This window comes from Haliotis cracherodii, unplaced genomic scaffold, assembly GCF_022045235.1.
Source record: "Haliotis cracherodii isolate W230 unplaced genomic scaffold, xgHalCrac1.p SCAF_15, whole genome shotgun sequence".
NCBI classification, from domain to species: Eukaryota; Metazoa; Mollusca; class Gastropoda; order Lepetellida; family Haliotidae; genus Haliotis; species Haliotis cracherodii.
Window position 1 is genome coordinate 32,869,666 of NW_027266270.1, and position 20,153 is coordinate 32,889,818.

Sequence of the window (20,153 nt, forward strand, 5' to 3'; positions counted from 1 at the left end):
TTATCCAACAGAGAAATTTTAGACGTATGCATAGGCGTGTACGAGAAGATCAGTAAATAATCATGAATGGTGCGAAAACTTAGGAACATGTTTCACATTAACTTTCCGATTATATCAAACCAAAAGCCAGTTGATTAAAGAAGAAAGTAGACAGGCAAATTTGCAGAAAAAGTAAAACTACTTTTGAAACTTGGAAACCTGATGTGTATATTACTCTCGGGTCTGGTTCCACGATCTTAGGCTACGACTGTCGTGAAGTCAATTCTATAAACTTACATAGTCGTAGGTAAGAGGCGAGTAACGGGATCGGGTGGTCAGGCTCGCTGACTTGGTTTGATGCATGTCATCGTGTCCCAATTGCGTGGATCGATGCTCATGATGTCAATCACTCGATTGTCTGGTCCAGACTCGATTACTTACAGACCGCCGTCATATAGCTGGAATATTGCTGAGAGCGGCGTTAAACAACAAACAAAAACATAGTCGTAGGGCTAAGACTGCTCTGAGGAACGCAACCAGATGTACATTAAACATGTACATATGCGTTCATATGGCAATGTAAACACTAACAAACTACCTTTCCACATACATGAGGCCGACTACACCTTTTTGCACACAGGATGCCCCAATTCACCGAACATATTTCAGTTTTTGACACAAACCAAGGAGTTAATCCCCTCCTAAAACAACACCACACATCAAAGGCGTACCGGCGGTCGTCGTCCTGCGAAAGGAAAAATTCGAGGGGTCGTCGTCCTGCGAATACCCCGCCCGAATGCTTACTTGTAGTATACAAGATCTAACTCTAATTGTAAATGATTCCGTGGAATTTGATAAGCTACCACTATAACTAAAATTTAAGAATGGTACGGGGAATTGATTTTCTGTCGGAACAATCTTCACAAATAAGCTTTAGTTGAGGTTTGAGAAATGTCTGAAAAACAATATAGCCATGTTTTAATCCTACCTTGAACCTCAACTGCTTCCTTAATCTTTCGCTTGTCACATTTGTAAAAATGTTACACCAAGTCGTAATAAAAGAAGAGTTCAAATCAAGAGGCCTTCATTGTCATTATATGTACGCTTCTCTCACCTGAGCGCAATCATTTGCCACAACTCGTGCCATTGCGGGGCAGGTAACGGAACGGGCGAGCGTTGAGTGTTTGTTTGTTTTTAAACGCCGCTGTTGACGAGTTGAGCTCAAGATGCAAACTTTGCTTGTTTGTTTGTGTAGCGCTCCACTCAGAAGGCGTCCAGCTGTTTGATGGCGACCTATACATAATTAAATCTGAGGGGAAATGGGGTGAACGTCCCGTCCAAGATTATTGCACTTATATAGCAACCTGCATACACATGTGTGTCTGGCTGCTTGTACAAGTCCGGACTGCTGCCGATTTATAGAGCTAGCCCACTGAGATACCATGCTGCAGTTTAACATGAATACCCCACTCAGATACAGTATACTGACTCCAAGCCAAGCAGTCCTTGTTTTTGCCCCTTAATGCTGAGCGCCAGACAGGGTAATAAGTACCATCTTTTAACGTCTTTTGGTATGATGCGGCCGGGATCGAACCCTGACCTTCCGCTCTACTTCCAGACCACGGAGGGTGTCCCAACCCCTTATTAACAAGGGATGAGTCCATCTTCAACAATGCTGTACATGATCTCACATTGTATCAGGCCTATTTGCAAACAATGAAACAATGGTCATAATGCTCACTGAGAATGTTTAAAAACATTTTCACCTACATCCGTTCCTTTACGGGGAATAAAGAAATGTGTTTACCAATTCCGCAGCGAGAATGAGGCTGTTCTTCACTGTTATAATTTTGATATTAATAAAATATATTACATATTTAAACATATAAATATTTTGAATAAAATATATAAAACATTGCACATCTAACATTTGACCAGGCATTTATATTAGGAAGGTGTTTATTTCTCTTGGAACACTGGTAGACCCATTGCTTACACAAGGCAGGTGGTACTGTCCATATTCAGCATCCATTTTAGCCAACAAATCCCCATTTTAGAGAAATAAGAAGAATACATCAGAAGTCAGATGGTTTAGACAGTGGTTTATTCCAAACTTTTACATTCAAGCGAAACAGGGTAGCAAACATTGTTCAGTCACCCGATCCACAAAATCAGCATAGCATCTCTGATACATAGCCCTGCATGATAACTTAACACTCACAGTGGGGATCAAATCACAAGTACAGAGACAGCTTGGTGGAATAGGCAAAATCGGTCAACTTTCACACCTAGGCATTTGTTTTTCAAACTTAACGGATTGTCTGACCCAAAAGGACAGTAATTTGGAAAAAATATAATTCCAACCGATCCTGTTAATCACACTTATGACAAAGAGAAATTCACAAACTGACTAAGGCAGGTGATACATGCCAAATAACCCGAACATTTTTACTCAAATGCGATCTGTAGCCTCACTGGATCTCCATGCAATGTGTGGCTGTATTTTTTACATGTAAACATTACTGTCATATTTTACAAAAATGACAAATTAGGGAAAGAATAATGAATTTGATCTCATCCTACTGATCTTGTACAAAAAGAAAAAGAAAATACTCTTAAGGGTCTAAATTTGTTTTTATTTCAACCCCGACCAATGATTTTGAGAAAACAAATCGGTAAACCAGCTTGTGAAGAAAAAGGCCTGACATGATACTGGCAAGAAATGATGTAATACTGCCTACACTAAAGATGACTACTACTTGTGTCTGGTTAGGTGGGGTCGGGTAGCCTGATGGTTAAAGTGTTCGCTCGTCACACCAAAGACCAGGGTTCAATTCCTGACATGGGTACAATGTGTGAAGCTCATTTCTGGTGTCCCCCGCCGTGATATTGCTGGAATATTGCTGAAAGCGGTGTAAAATCATACTCACTCACTCACTTGTCTGTTAAGCTTCATGAACGGATTAATCAACAGACATTGAATATACATATCTTTAATCATTCCACAGCATTAGAAATTGGCACTAGTCCTGTAGTCCTTGTCAAACTGCCCAGTAGTTAAGGTATCATGATGACGAGTAGAAATTTGCCATTTTAAAGTTTTTTGCCTTATGTTGTCATTTGAAGGACGAGGGGACTAAAAAATTTAGTTTCTACCCGTTCCATGTTTGATTTCTATGTGGTGGCATCTGGTGACAAGTCATGTATGACAAGTCATGTATGACATGTTGCATAGTGAATAATGTATTAGTCTCCTTTAACAGTGAGTGAGTGGGTGTGAGTGAGTGAGCGAGCGAGTGAGTGAGTGAGTGAGTGAGTGAATGAGTGAGTGAGTGAGGGTTTATGCATGCGTGAGGTGAGAAGAAGGTACAATGTGATGCACCTCTTTAGGGGAAATGGTATGGGGTTGACAATCAAGGCAAGTAATGGTTTCAAACAGATGATCATCAGATTATGGTACAAATCCATCTTTAAGCCATATTGCATATTTCGTGCATTGGAGCAGAGGCAATACAAGGCACAGGACCTTCATATACCAAATCTCCAATTAATTTGTATTATCTCTTGCTTCGAGAACTTCTGCGTGTTGCTGTTGTAACCGCCTTCTGGCGGCGAGATCGGGTACTAACAGAAACCTCGGCTGCCTCGTCCTCCTCACCATCCACTGCTGGTTCAGCATCGCCAGACTCCACTACCGCGGCTGTTGACTGTAACATAATATATACATGTATAGAAAGTGTCATTTGTTTGTTTTATGTTTCACACTGCACCCAGCACTATTCCAGCTGTATGACGGCGATCTGTAAACAATCCAGTGACTTAGATCATGCACATCGATCAAGGCATCTGAGATTCCAAGGTTCATACAGATAGGAACACTAAAATTGAAGGCCTTTTCAATGCTTTTTCAGTTGGCTTATTAGCATTAGTTTGTCCAGCATACTTTACTATTGTATCATACTATAACATCCCACCCGACCCCCACCCCTAATCTTTTTCAACAAAATCTATTTTAACACCCAACAAATTAAGTTTTTCATGAATTCTTCATGGTCTTTGCAACACAAATCTATCACTGGGACAAATCTCACTTGAACATCCTTGAACATTAATTAGTGTGTTTTAATACTTTTATTAACAAGATTATGTCACTTTTTACAAACAGAAGGCTTTTCAAGATATGTTGGTGATTTTAAAGGTTTTTCAAGGTTGACACCACAAATCAAGGCTTTTCAAGAGGGGCCTTAAAATTCAAGGCCTTTTCAAGCCTGCTTGAACCTTGTTATCGATGACATGCAGCAACCAAGTCAGCGAGCCTGATCACCCAATCTCGTTAGTCACCTCTTATGACAAAGCATGGGCTGCTGAAGACAAATTCCAACCCGGATCATCTTAAAGTGTGTCATGAGTGAGTGACTTTGCATTAACATGGCTTTGAAAAGTGCTTCCATGTGTCAGCTTGGTGCTGGAGCAAAACATGTGGAAAACATTTTGGTGGAATCCAGTGGTAAGGGGATTCTGGGATTCTAACCCACAGGACACAACAAGGGTCACATAAGGGACACAACTCTGCACAACGAACTGAGATGACTTGGTTACCCGTCCCGAAAAAGGGTAATTAAAATGTAACAAGTAGGTAAGTGCAACAAATTGAGTTTAATATTGCACTGGTAACTCATTACACAATTAGTGTACGTCAGCAATATTCTAGCTATAATCGAGTCTGGACCAGACAATCCAGTGATTGACATCATGAGCTCTGTAATCCATGCCATACTATCCAAATTGACACTTTTTAAAAAAATTTCTTTCCCAAATAACATTCTTCTAACCTTTATTCAACATATGTATCGATCATTTTTTAAATATGGCATAACATTTTTCCTATTTTTTAGACATTAAGTTACCTGTTTTCACTAGCATGTTGTAGAATATGATATACTCACTGATGGTTTAATGTTCCAGGGTTTCACTCTTGGGGCTCTGTAAACAGGAGAACATAATATCAGTTTTGTTGTTCGTTTGTTGCTTAATGCTACACTCCAATATTCCAGCCATATGGCAGCAGCCCGTAAATACCGAATCTGAACCAGACAATCCAGTGACTCATATTGTGAGCAACTATCAATGCTTAAGTCTTTGTCTGGGGAAAGACAACACACAACCAACCAAGTCACCACCCTGTACACCTAATCCACTAAGTCTCGTTTGACCAGTATAAGTTTTTGTTTGTTGTTTAACACAGCACTCAGCAATATTCCACCTATATGTTGCGGTCAGCAAATAAATGAATCTGGACCAGACAACCCAGTGATTGATATCATGAGCATCGATCCATGCTATTAGGAAACGATGACATGCATCAACCAAGTCAGCCAGTCTGACCACCCGATCCTGTAAGTCGCCCCTTACAGCAAGCATGGGTTGCAGAAGCCCTATTCTACCCTGGTTCTTCACGGGTCCCTGCATGAGTTGCTGAGGACCTATTCTAACCTGGAATCCCTATTCTTTACTAAAATACATTCAATCTGTCCTCATCTGTGCACCAGTGCATTCAACAGCAGCATAGCTTATATCCCAGTGAGCAAATGCTGTTCATCATAAGTCAGTTGTATTGCATAATTAAGCCTAAGCCTTGGAAACAAGTGGTGGATAGCATGACCACCAAGCCATCAGTAACACACATTCAGCAGGTAACATATTGTGACCTACCAATCACTAGCTGACGTGTATGACAATCAGATGTATTGAGAGCCTATTGTGCTGTGAATCAACAGAGATGCCAACCCTAATTGAAGCTTTGGAGTAATCAGTTGGGTAACTAAGCCTAATTTCATGTGATGCTGTTTTTCGCTTCAACATTTTCGTTAGGCCCATACGTATGTGAAGGATGGTTACACATGCATTAAAACTAGTAATGTAGCCGGACACGCAAGCTGCACTATTTGAAAAACAGGGCAATAGAGCTCAAATTAGGCCGAAGAAATGACTCCGTCTGCGTTTGTTTAGTTAAATAAGACTAAACTTCGAAATTAATTGTCAATGTAAACATCAAAAAAAAGGACACATTATTGTAAAAGTACTCGAAAATAGAAGTTCCATAACAGCATGCGCCAACCTCATCAGTGGCATACATCAGGGCCACATTTCAAACAAACACATATTTTGAATAACTTTGGTAATTACAGATTATAAATCACTTACGAAAGCATTAATTCAAGCTGTTGTGTGGGGGCAAGCCCACCAAGCCCCCTGTTTTTTTAGTGAGGCAGCAAAATATGGCGTCGGAAACACTGTATTTGTGCCAAAACACGCGGTCGAAGCTCCACACATTCAGAAAATATATCATGTGACAATATTAACAGTATTGCAGTAAGACAATGTGGTGTTTTGAGTTCCAAAGAAATATTGGTGTACATGCAATTAGTTCCCTGTAGAATGCTTCACGTGTTCGGTACATATAACAATTTGCTCTGTGATATTTTATACATGTAAATAATTCATGAAAAAAATGTCAAAAATAGTATATTGAGGGATAAGTGTAATAGCGTCATTTTAGTCTCAAAAGCGCAATTATTATGCCAAAAGCATAATGGTTGGCATCTGTGGAAGTGGTTTGTGCTACAGAACTATACTTACGGTTTATTTGGGGAGAACATGTAGACGAGGTCATCTCGAGACTTGTTGCGACCGTGCCGCACTGGTGATGCTGAGGTTGCTGTAACATACAGCATTCAGTTATACATAGACGGCGTTCCTCTTTCAGGGATGAGAATGCATATTTTCCTTTTCAACTGAAACTACTTTGCAGTGGAGCATGGTCCCTATTTTAGGGGCATTTATGGGGAAAGCCATCAGATCTTTTGAGTTCACTAAAATTTGCCGATCTGCGGAAGATTCTCATCCCTGCCATGCATGATGCATGATGCATGAATCCTGAGTTTTTAAAGTTTTTTAACAGAAATGCGAAAGGATTGTTTGTGATATTGTGTAGTACGTATGATAACAGTCCTGATTGTATGTAAATTACATTTTAAAACAGCACAAGTTTACACTCTGAAGGGCAATGGTTTGTTTGTTGTTTTACGCCGCTCTCAGCAAGATTACAGCTATATGACGGCGGTCTGTAAAAAATCAAGTCTGGACCAGACAATCCAGTGATTGATATCATGAGCATCGATCCACGCAATTGGGATCAATGGCCTGCACCAACCAAGTCAGCGAGCCTGACCACCCGATCCCATTAGTCGCCTCTTACGACAAGCATAGTCGCCTTTTATGGCAAGCATGGGTTGCTGAAGACCTGTTCTACCCTGGATCTTCATGAGTATTGGAGGGCAATGAGATGCAAAGACATTTCAGAACATGGGTCAGTCCTGCAGCTGACGAAAACTGGTGTTTTGCCCAAATATTTGCGTACTGTGGTAAATGTAATGACCAGAACAATTTGCCTTCAGCTCCTGAAACAAACAATAGCCTTGAATTCTCTTATCACTTTTGTTTATTGCACTATATGCTTCAGCAGTACTCACCATCTTCCGAGATATCAGGATACACACGCACAGGAACAGAGGTTGGGATCGGGGATGGCGGTATCAGCGTGATATTCTGCTCCCCAGCAAAGGTGATGTTGCCGAGAACATCTGAAGTCAAAGTAGAGACAACAATAGTAGGACTCGGGTTACCATGGTTACATATTACCACATCTGGTGCCCCATCAGCAGTGTCATTGTAGTTGAGGTTTCCAGTAATCAGCAAGTTCAATTTCTTCCAATGCTTATGGTTTATCAACATCAGCAACATCAGCAACAATGTACACATAAATAACTAAAAAACAAACGAGGCCACAGGGCTAGTGACTTTTTTCTGCTAGCCTTGCAAAAGGTTACTATAAATACCATAAATGCTGTGGTAGGTTTCCACATTTACCAGCCACATTGGAACCCTAGCTTAGGTGATACTCGGGAGAATCCGTCTTACATTGTTTTACACATAACTGTGATAATGGTTTGTTGTACTTAAGTGAAAAGTTAAAGTTAGACCTAGTAGCGTAGCCAATCAAACTGGCAAATGGAAATCAAGGGCGGGTAATTTGAGATTGCGAGAACCACGGAAATAGATCCAGGGGTTGGTGTAGATTTACAGAAATGAGAGCTCTGGAGATACAGAGGATGACAGGCTTCTCACTACATACACTCTCATCATGCTCATAGAAAACATCTTGCAGTTCTCACTGGCACTAACTATGGTGAGCGAGCACTTGATGAAGTTCTTATCAGTATTAGGCATGTTGGCGTGTTAGTCGCCTCAGGCAAGGGACATTGTTCGAAATATGCCTCTATTCACTCAACAAATGGGTATCTGGTAGGATGAGACTGTAATGTGAGTCATGGGCAGCTTGGGATGTATACACCCCAGGGAGCTGAGAATGACATTACCCAATGGTAATAACTGTCGAATGATTGTACATGCACTATACTCATCATCATCATCACATCATCATCATCATTCTGCGTCACTCTTTCACCACTTTGCTAATCATCATCATCATCATCATCACATCATCATCATCATTCTGCGTCACTCTTTCACCACTTTGCTAATCATCATCATCATCATCATCATCATCATCATCATCATTCTGCATCACTCTTTCACCACTTTGCTAATCATCATCATCATCACATCATCATCATCATCATTCTGCGTCACTCCTTCACCACTTTGCTAATCATCATCATCATCATCACATCATCATTCTGCGTCACTCTTTCACCACCTTGCTAATCATCATCATCATCATCACATCATCATTCTGCATCACTCTTTCACCACCTTGCTAATCATCATCATCATCATCACATCATCATCCTCCTCCTGCGTCACTCTTTCACCACTTTGCTAATCATCATCATCATCATCACATCATCATCCTCCTCCTGCGTCACTCTTTCACCACCTTGCTAATCATCATCATCATCATCACATCATCATCCTCCTCCTGCGTCACTCTTTCACCACTTTGCTAATCATCATCATCATCATCACATCATCATTCTGTGTCACTCTTTCACCACTTTGCTAATCATCATCATCATCATCACATCATCATCATTCTGTGTCTCTCTTTCACCACTTTGCTAATCATCATCATCATCATCACATCATCCTGCGTCACTCTTTCACCACTTTGCTAATCATCATCATCATCATCATCATCATTCTGCATCACTCTTTCACCACTTTGCTAATCATCATCATCATCATCATCATCCTCCTCCTGCGTCACTCTTTCACCACTTTGCTAATCATCATCATCATCATCATCACATCATCATCATCATTCTGCATCACTCTTTCACCACTTTGCTAATCATCATCATCATCACATCATCATTCTGCGTCACTCTTTCACCACTTTGCTAATCATCATCATCATCATCATCATCATCGTCATCATCATTATCATCCTGCGTCACTCTTTCACCACTTTCTGACACACCAAAGACTATGTGTGGCATTTGCTGGGATCTGAACCCAACACAAAACAGATACTTGCAGCTGAGGGTCACATCTTGGCATAGTGAAACAGCCTGTCTTCCACGAAGGTCTGACTTATTTAGGGAACATTCTCACTGATATCATAACCAGCAGGACGTGGCATTTGATAAAATAAGGATTGGCTGAAAGCAAATGAGAGAAGCAATCAGCACAAAGGAACAAGACACCCCAGGAAGCAAGCAAGAAGTACTAGCAATCAAGCAGCATTACGGAACAAGACACCCCAGGAAGCAAGCAAGCAGTACTAGCAATCAAGCAGCATTACGGAACAAGACGGTACAGGAAGCAAAACAAGAAGTACTAAGAAGGATGCAGCTCTAGGGAACAAGATGCTCTTGGAAGCAAGCAAGAAGAACTAAGAAGCAAGAAGCTCCAGGAAGCAAGACAGAAGCACTAGCAATCAAGTAGCACTAGGAAGCAAGCAAGAAGCACTAGCAAGCAGCGCTATGGAGAGAGATGGTGACAGTCCTACCTGTTTGGGCAAGGTGTGCTGCAAACATTGAAACTATACAGATACTGTCGTCATGTACGTATACACCTGACTCATGCTGTGTCAAGTGTGACTGAGGAATATAGTCTAATGCATCAGCAATATTTCTGCAAAATCATGGCAGGGGCGCACTAACATTCAGCCCTTTCTTTTCAATTTATCACCTTCCAACAAGCGCCAAATTCCTTGGAGTCAAGTGATCTAAACATTTAATCCAATCATCAATCTTGTGTTATGTCTCAATTTTTCTTACCAAAATCCATATCCTCTAGTTGATATCTTTCTTTACAGTGTTCATATCCTTTTAACCCAAGTCCATATCCTGCCAGACATGTCCATATCCTTCTAGCCCTCTATATCCTTCTTGCCCATGTCCTAGACATGTCCATATCCTTCTAGCCCATCTCCTAGACATGTCAATATTCTTCTAGCCCATCTCCTAGACATGTCCATATCCTTCTAGCCCTCCATATCCTTCTTGCCCATGTCCTAGAATGTCTATATCCTTCTAGCCCATCTCCTAGACATGTCCGTATCCTTCTAGGAGTCCATGTCCTTCTTGCCCATGTCCATATCCTTCTAGCCCATCTCCTAGACATGTCCGTATCCTTCTAGGAGTCCATGTCCTTCTTGCCCATGTCCTAGACATGTCCATATCCTTCTAGCCCATCTCCTAGACATGTCCATATCCTTCTTGCCTACGCCCTAGACATGTCCATATCCTTCCAGTCCATGTCCTTCTAGCCCTCCAGATCCTTCTTAGTTCTAGCCTGTCTCCTAGGCATGTCCATATCCTTCTAGCCCTTTTCCTACACATGTCCATACCCTTCTAGCACATGTCCATACCCTTCTAGCACATGTTCATATCCTTCTAGCCCTTCTACACGTCCATACCCTTCTAGCACATGTCCATACCCTTCTAGCACATGTCTATATCCTTCTAGTCAAGCCCATGTCCATATCCTTGTACCCCATGTCAATATCCTTCAAGCCAACATCTACAGCATACAAATCAGTCTACATTCTTCCAACCCATATGTGCATCACTTTCAGCCTATATCCTAGAGCTGCTACAGTCTGGGACAGGTGCTACAGACATATCTATGCTAGTGTTATCTGTAGGATGATGCTGCATGCTCTCCCCAAAGCAAGACACTTACCACTAGGAGTGCTGATGGCACGGCTTGTGTTCCTCGTTCGCCGCCGCGGTGTTCGTATGTTCTCAGTATTGTTCTACAAAATATCAGATTTACACATTACAGGCACATAAACGTGAAAGCGTCATGTTTCTTTGTTAATTTGTTTGTTTCAGTAAAAAACAGATACTCCCTTGAATTTTATTTCAATTTTTCAATTTCTAAAGGTAGAAACTGAGAATAAGAGTAGAGAGACCGAGTGTAATAACTTGCTGAAATCTGCATGTGCATTTCATCAATTCCCAGTTGTGATTATAACGTGTCTTTGTTCACATGTCTTTGCATCAGCCATTGTTCACAACATCACAGATTGAAAGGTGAGGTGAGGTGAGGTGAGGTGAAATGGGGTTTAACGTTGTGTCCAAGATTATTGCACTTATATAGTGATGTGCATGCACGTGTATGTGTGTGTGTGTGGCTGTTTGAACTAGTCCGGACTGATGCCGATTTAAAGTGCTAGCACACACACTGAGATACCATGAATACCCCAGTTTAACATGAATACCCCAGTTTAACATGAATACCCCACTCAGACACAGTATACCGACTCTGGTCGGTCCTTGTTTTAGCCCCTCAGTGTCGAGCGCCAGACAGGGTAACAACAAGTACCATCTTTAAACGTCTTTCGGTATGATGCAGCTGGGGATCGAACCCCGGACCTTCCGTTCTCAGGGGGGGACGCTTTGCCACTAGACCACGGAGGCGGTCCACAGATTGATAACAAAACATCATCTTTATACAGTAATTACAGGGAGCTTCACACCAGGTTTTCTCTTTTACATTTTCCTTTTAATACACAAAATAAACCTTTTCAAACACTAGAGTACAGATTATCTGCTCCTCATGAACGAATAAATGAATAATTTTCAGGCCCCAAATTGTTTTGTCCATAAGAACATTAAATAGTAGGTCAGTGGAAGAAAAGATTAAAACAAAACTGGTCGTCAAAAATTTTGTGCTTTTCAGAGATGTTTAACCCTTGGGAAATTTTGATAACATATACACCATGAACACAAACTCTGCACCTCAGCCTGACTGAGCGACACTTCTTGTAGTGCCCCACCGTCCTTGTCTGCCCACTTGACCGCAGACCGTCGTCGTTCCTTCTCCCTCTCGGTGGCCTTGACCTTCTCCTTGGGTTTGGGGGAGTTGCGGACTTCCCGTAGCACCGTGTTGCGAGTCAGGGCCTTCCTGGCAGAGTTGAGGATGGCGAGCGTGGCCAGGGGTGTGCATCTGACGTAGTCAAAATAGGATAGGCATAAGTACTGGATGTTTTGCATTGTTTGTTTGTTGTTTAGTGCCACACTCAGCAATATTCCAGCTATACAACAACGGTCAGGAAATAATCGAGTCTGGACCCGAAAATCCAGTGGTTGATATCATGAGCATCGATCCACACAGTTGGGATACAATGACATGCATCAACCAAGTCAGCGAGCCTGACCACCCAATCCCGTTAGTTGCCTCTTAAGACAAGCACAGTCGCCTTTTACGGCAAGCATGGGTTGCTGAAAACCAATTCTAAACTGGATCTTCACGGGTCTCATGAACATCGATCCATGCAGATGGGATACAATGACATGCATCTCCAAAGTCAGTGAGTCCTGTTGCCTCTTACGACAAGCATAGTTGCCTCTTACAAGTATGGGTTGCTGAAGACCTATTTTAACTCGACTACAGGATGTAGAGAAGGGGTGTATTAGTATTGTAATAGTGTGAGGTTGCACCAAACTTCCCACATTTGCACTCAGCAATGTTCCAGCTATATGACGGCAGCCTGTAATGCCTTTAAAGACACGTAACATTTGGCTTGTCAAAAAGGATGCCTTAATGATATATTCAATACTTTTAATACCGGTAAGTTGTTTTTCTCTACCTCATGCCAAACAGGTTGTTTCAGTTATCAGGAAAGTTTGCTAAAACCGTCATGACATTATAGTGAGTGAGTTGTGTTTAATGCCTCTTTTAACAGTATTCCAGTCATATCATGGCGTGTCAGCTTAATGTGGGAGGAAAGCCAGAAGTGATGCAGGTCCCAGACGTTCACTTCGGTAAAACCCACGAGCACGGGTATGGTGCTGACAAACCTAGAAACATAGTCGTGGCGAACTGGGATTTGAACCCACAATCATAGGTTTCTGGCGTGCTCAAGGGACGCAACTCTGCACAGCGAATCGCAGCGCCTTAGGTGACTGGGCCACCCGTGCCGCCTCATGACATTATAGCTCTCCACACTCCAGTAGAAACAGTACATTAAGCATGTTGAGTATTTCCTATGGAAGAAAGCTGACCCAAATATTGAGCTGCACAAATTTATTTTGACCAGCCCATGGTAGTAAGTAAGTAAAAGTCTGAAAACCATAAAACAGCAACAAGCAGAGCCCAACCGAATCCTGGGTTCTATGACTAAACACTACCTGCTGGGTGTGCCCTGTCTCTCTGGTGTTCTGCTGGCACTGAGAGGGGTGGAAGGTTTGTTGGTAGCCAGCGGACTCTGTGGCTTAACCCCAGGAGTCCCGACGGGTGTGGGTGGCTTGGCAGACCCAGGGGCAGGGGACTTCCCCTGTTTAGGGGTGCCGGGAGACCTGGCTGGTGAACCTGGCTTGGGGGAGCCATCCGGTCTGGGGGAGCCCGATGCTGGGGACATCGACAGTCGGCCCTGCAACAACCGTAATATTGTGATGGAAGGTCAATTTATTGAAGTGTAAAGATAAAAAGGATCAAATATAGAAAGGCCCAAAATAATATAGCGTTTTAAGGTCTGTTTTTGAGCAAACCTTCCAAGGATATCTGTGTACATTAACTGGGGTAGCACTCTGGTGCTTTGTGGAATTAACTTGCTTCCAAATTAATACTCGCGCATAAGGCTACCTGCTTTTCAGCGGGAACCTTTCCGGGGGTTACCTGCTTTTCAGTGGAAACCTTGTCTTTCCCCACTTTTCAGATGGGGAATTGTAAAATAGCTTACTTTGGGCAACCAATTGCCACATATATGGGCCAGGCGGCGAAAGTTGTCTTCTCAAGTGGTAGTTGACAGTTGGGCCCGCGGCGGTAGTCGTAACAATGGTTTTACTAATGGGGCCAGGCAGCGGTAGCTGCTTTGGTCGGTAGTCTGACTTAGGCCAGCAGCAGTAGCTGCTTTTGGTAGCGTGGTAGTTGCCAAGCAATGGTAGCGTTTAAATAATGCTACCGGGGGGCGCGGACAGCGGTAGTAGTCTCAGGCCAGCAGCGCTAGCTGCTAATCGCTGTTGGCAACACTAGGGGCCAGGGTAACAGTAGCATTCTGGTATACCCAACTAGCAGCTTAGTAGCCCACTAGTACCTGCACCCTCGGCCATTTAATCCAATCTCATCTTCTGTTTTATTATAGGCATGGGCATCCACAGCTTGGTGGCCCGTGCCTCTCCTTGGCATGTCGCGGGATAATCCAAGGATATTTGTGTACATTAACTATCAAAGGCTAAGATTCACAAGAAGCATAAATGTTTGCACATATTTGATGTTTTTCATCAAGTGAACCAAGAATGGTATTAGAGCGGTAGAAATTGGCACTAGTTCCATAGTCCTTGCCAAACTGCCCGATAGTTTTGATACATGGCAGGGATGGAAATCTAATACATATCATTATAAGAACTAGTGGAAAAAACAGTCAGTTTCCATCGCTGTATTGAAGAAGCAATTTTCATTGTCTGTAGGTACTTTAATGACAAAATAATTCTGTGAGGCGTGTGTTTGATACAAGATGGGCAGGGATGGAAATCTAATACATCGTTGACTAATTATTCGTTTTGCTGTCAGGCATAAGTACATTAGTAATAACACCATTCAAGACAGAACTTTGAGACAAAATATTAAGCAAGCACTACCTATAAGGAGACTGTGGATAAAACAAGGACTGGAGTCAATCGATCGATAATCAAGATCTATATTGTGATAAAAGGGGTCTTACATCGCGAAATGTATCAAATTAAGTGAGCACCTTGATTAAAAACCTGAAAAGATTTGGAAAATATCTGCTGACGAGTTGGTGGTGAACATGCTTTGCAAATCCTGCAATCGACCGAAATCTGCACGACAGTTTACGAACCGGATTTCGATTTCGGTGCGCGATTTAGATTGGACTATGCATAGACTCGTTAGTCCAGCCAACATGTAACTCCATAATACCAACCTAGTTCGGCAAGGGTGGAAACTGGACTTTTAAAGTCAGTTGACTCACTTGCTTCGGGAAGATGGCGTTGAGTGAGCAAGCTGTGTGAGAGGTGTCCTCGCACGCAAGCACACACACCAAGAAAAGCCCAAAAGGAAGCAGTTGTAAATGTTTCTCACACGTTGCCATATATGTGCAATTACCTTGCACGCAACGTTAAATCCCATTTCACCTCCTTGACTATTAGGACTTTATTCGTATCACAGCATGTCAGGTGTGAAGGAGGGAAGACCAAAATGAAGGTCGGAAATGTTTCCCACTTTCTTGAAACCCTTTAACACAGGTTCTGTGGTGATAGGCCAAGCATCATAATTAGGGTGAATCTTGTATTCAAACCTACGATATGAGGATACTGGCACAGACAAGGGACACAACTCTTACTGCGATGCCCTAATCTATGTTCCCACCCAAAGACAACTACACATACCTGAATCGTCGCCCCAGTCTACGTTCCTGCCCAAACACAACTTCACATACCTGAATAGGGGCCCCAGTCTACGTTCCTGCCCAAACACAACTACACATACCTGAATAGGGGCCCCAGTCTACGTTCCTGCCCAAACACAACTACACATACCTGAATCGTTGCCCCAGTCTAGCTCCTGCCCAAACACAACTACACACACCTGAATAGGGGCCCCAGTCTACGTTCCTGCCCAAACACAACTACACATACCAGAATAGGGGCCCCAGTCTACGTTCCTGCCCAAACACAACTACACATACCTGAATAGGGGCCCCAGTCTACGTTCCTGCCCAAACACAACTACACATACCTGAATCGTCGCCCCAGTCAATGTTCCCGCCCAAACACAACTACACATACCTGAATAGGGGCCCCAGTCTATGTTCCTGCCCAAACACAACTACACATACCTGAATAGGGGCCCTCTGTACTGGCGTGTTCTCGTGTCGGCGTTTCTCTGCTGCAGCTTGCTGCTCCTCAAACATACGGAGGTCGTACTCAATTTCCGTGGCCAGCTGCTTGTCAGCTGACAGAATGTCTGTCAAGGTAAAAATGGTGAGTGAGTGAGTGAGTGAGTGAGTGAGTGAGTGAGTGAGTGAGTGAGTGAGTGAGTGATATATCACAGCCTCTTTTAAACACAGTAAACATTCAAATCTGGACCAGACAACCCTACAAATGATTTGCACCGATATCAATCTATGCTACATCTCAATCACAAATGGAAAGTCTCAACCCTGTTTGTTTTTCTTTTCTGAACACAGGGAGTGGCTGGGTATTTGGGTAGGTACTTGGATGGGTACTTGGGTGGGTATTTGGGTGGGTATTTGGATGGGTATTTGGGTGGGTATTTTCATGTGTTTAACGCCACCTGGAATAGTATTTCAGCAATATCACATCAGCTAGTTGTGGGAGGTAAGCCCTTCGTTATGGGTCTTAAGCAGGGGTCCGGAAAATTTAAAATCCCAATCGGACATTTACATTTATGCCACGCCCCCTTCAAACAGCGTGTTTTAGTATGACTTTTTACACACAAATTACAAGTTGTTACGTATTCATAATATGATGAATTATGAATTGTTTCAATTTAAATTGTTTAATTCACCGGACAATTAATAACAAATAATATCATTTTAGATATATATGGAAAACATACGTTTGTTTCTGTTATAATAACGATCTGTCAACGTTGTGAACGGTCTAATTAACATTCATGAGTCTGCTCAAGTGTACGTGTTGTAACATTTGGATCGAGACTATTATCCCATATTTGGTTACCACGTGACCTCACGGGAAAAGTGTTTTTTTTAAACTAAAGATTATTTAAAAACAAGACAGATAATATAATCATAAATCCTAAACTATCGTTGATAGCAATAGTTATTTGAATACTTTTTCATCTGTACTTAATTATTGACCATAAAAAAAATTGATATCGATCGTCACAGAAAGCAAAATGGCGGTCAATCAAGATTCAATATACGACTAGCTACTGAACAATAAAATCTGCAAAACCTCATTGTATGTCAACCAAGTGAAAGTCGTTAGCCACGACTTACAAAATGATCATTCAGACTTTGTGGGTTTGGCAGATCCGCTCGACTGATCTGCTTCGGTCGACTGGCTGTCGTCACGCTTTCGCTTCTTGTGAGGTTACGTATCGTAGCATTGTGAGGATAATGAGGTACATCGATGATGCAAGGTATTTATGTACAGTTGTGAACACATTTTACTCAAATTAACAAGATGTTCTCAGTAATAAATCCTCGATTAATCAGTGTCAACTCAGTTTATTACCTATTACAGTGATTGACCGATTGGACTATCATTCTAGGTACGATGTATTTACAGCAATCAAAACAAACAAAGCTTGTCAGTGTAGATAATCTTCATTGTGTTACAATTGCAGACAGAAATTGCTTAGTCCTAACTGTTGATCATGTCCGATCAAAATTTAAGAATGTCCGGACAATACTTTTTAAAATGTCCGGACAGAAAAATTTAAATGTCTGGTAAGCAATATTTTAAACCGGACATTTGAGATTCCCAATCGCACATGTCCGCCGCATATGACGGTTTCCGGACCCCTGGTCTTAAGACACTTACGACATTGGCGAAACCATTCACCTTTCCTATGCATATACATGTAAAATTTTGCGTCCGATAAGACCCTACATACTATTACACACACACTGACACTGAGTTAATCTTTGACCTCTCACCTTTGACCTCATTCTTGTAGTCCTTCATGAGTTCACGCAGATACAACATAAGGTATCGCAGCACGGGGCTTTTCTGTTTCTCCAGCTACAAAAAACAACATGGCCACAGTCACACAGCAGTCCTTCATTTGGTATTAGTGTCAGTCGAGACCACAGGGACTATATAAACACAGGCCTTGAGACCTGGCACCCATTTCCCAAAGTAATCGTTGTGCTAGGACCACAACTCTCATAAATAAACTTACGACCATCTCATTGAAAAGATCACTTTCTGAAACTGGCCCCTACTTGTACTTCCATGGCCTTTTGACCCAAAACTTGTCAAACTCAGTAAACAGCCTTAGAAATTGGCACTAGTCCTAAAGTCCTTGCTAAAGTGCTCAATAGTCTTATTATTATGAGGTATTATGAGGTCCAGTAGACATTTTCCATTTTTAGGGTTTTGCTATATATTATCATTATATATACTAGTTGGCTAAACAGTTAGTTTCTATCGCTGGTAAACCTTCCAATCATAAGCTAACTGATTCATAATTATTGTTTGTACATGCTGTTTGTTAGTTGTTTAACAGCAGTATTCTAGCAATAAGATGGCAGTCTGTAAAATAATCAAGTCTGGACCGGACAATCCAGCGATTGACATCATGGGCATCGCTCCACACAATTGGGACACTATGACATGCATCAACCAAGTCAGCGAGCCTGACCACCCGATCCCGTTAGTCTCCTCTTAGGACAAGCATAATCGCCATTTACGGCAAGCATGGGTTGCTGAAGACCATTTGTACATGTAACAATGCTTGTGTCAGGGTCAATAACTTGTCTATATATGTTACTTTATCATGTGTACAGGTGCAATCTGATTTAAACATTGGAATGATTCTGCCATATCATGTACATCACAGAGGAACTCACCATTTTCTTGAGTGACGTCACGATAGGAACAATGTTCTCAATGACATTCTTCTTCAACACCTATGAAAAAAAATCAACAAAATATGATTAAGAAATTGACAAACAAATCGCATGAATTAATGTATTAATATTTATAAACCTACAGGGTTCACCCTAGGAATGTTCTGACATGGGCCCCTTATGTGAAAATTTCAAATATTCCAGATACACGCCCACAATTGCCCATACAGCACAATGTTAAAATAATGATGCAAGTCTTTTTTCAATTTTGGGACTAAAAGCTAGGGGCCCCTCCCTCGAATTATCCCTGTACCTATATTCTAAATTAATTCAAATAACTTTACCTGGGTGATCAATGTCTTCTTTGCAGTTGCCATGACAACAGCAGCCATGTCCTGCTCCTCTGCAACATCATCGTGAGGTCGGACCTTCAGCGAGGACAGCTTGATCTCCTGTAGTGAGTGAGTGAGTTCATGCCAATTTTAACATTTCCTCAGTTGTATTTCAACATGTCAGCTCAATGAGGGAGGTAGATCCATGCGCTGACCGACCATTACAAAAAGAAACACTACATCATTCTTTATTAAACAAGCTTTGCTCGAAGCAAACTCTTAAAATCAAAATCAGACGGGGTAAATAGAGAACACTGGTAAAGGAATCCAAATAAATACTGCTTCATGGTATGACAAGTCCAAGAGTCCTTCCTGGTGGCAGTGATAGTATAGAGAGCTTCTACAACAGATTATCAGTGCGAGGAGCTTGGGTGGCAAAGATTGAATTGATTTTTCCTGCCCTCATACCTTACTGCCGAGGATTGCGAGGGCGTCCTGCAGGATGGCGGTACTCTCCCCCTCCAGCGGCAGCACACCGTCCACCGCGCTGCCAAGGATCTGCGCAGGTGGAGATACGTGTGTCAGAGCATTCATCAGCAGTTTTACAGGATGCAAAATTTGCATCATACACACACTAGATAATGTCTTTCGGGGAATGAACGTTTTTAATCATTTAACTAACACGCTTAAAACGAACTGACCGATATAATGAACTTAGTTTTTCGTCCCGGCCATTTGTTGTATATATGCTGTATACGCTTATAACGAACTACATTTATTACACA

The 20,153-nt window shown here is 42.0% G+C and overlaps 1 protein-coding gene across 1 annotated transcript in view; it reads right to left on the reverse strand.

Annotated features, from left to right (window-relative positions):
- Positions 1 to 3,151: 3,151 nt before the first annotated feature.
- Positions 3,152 to 20,153, reverse strand: part of LOC139462061 (condensin-2 complex subunit D3-L-like) — a 49,707-nt gene continuing 32,705 nt past the window's right edge. Inside the window, exons 34-46 of the mRNA XM_071243563.1 lie at positions 19,837 to 19,926; positions 19,381 to 19,488; positions 19,037 to 19,096; positions 18,122 to 18,206; positions 16,313 to 16,440; positions 13,644 to 13,885; positions 12,252 to 12,459; positions 11,191 to 11,263; positions 10,013 to 10,030; positions 7,512 to 7,622; positions 6,619 to 6,697; positions 4,926 to 4,962; positions 3,152 to 3,686 (exon numbers count right to left, since the gene is read on the reverse strand). Of these exons, the coding sequence (XP_071099664.1) occupies positions 3,537 to 3,686; positions 4,926 to 4,962; positions 6,619 to 6,697; positions 7,512 to 7,622; positions 10,013 to 10,030; positions 11,191 to 11,263; positions 12,252 to 12,459; positions 13,644 to 13,885; positions 16,313 to 16,440; positions 18,122 to 18,206; positions 19,037 to 19,096; positions 19,381 to 19,488; positions 19,837 to 19,926 (1,389 nt within the window). The 3' untranslated portion in view covers positions 3,152 to 3,536. The remainder of the gene's footprint in view (positions 3,687 to 4,925; positions 4,963 to 6,618; positions 6,698 to 7,511; positions 7,623 to 10,012; positions 10,031 to 11,190; positions 11,264 to 12,251; positions 12,460 to 13,643; positions 13,886 to 16,312; positions 16,441 to 18,121; positions 18,207 to 19,036; positions 19,097 to 19,380; positions 19,489 to 19,836; positions 19,927 to 20,153) is intronic.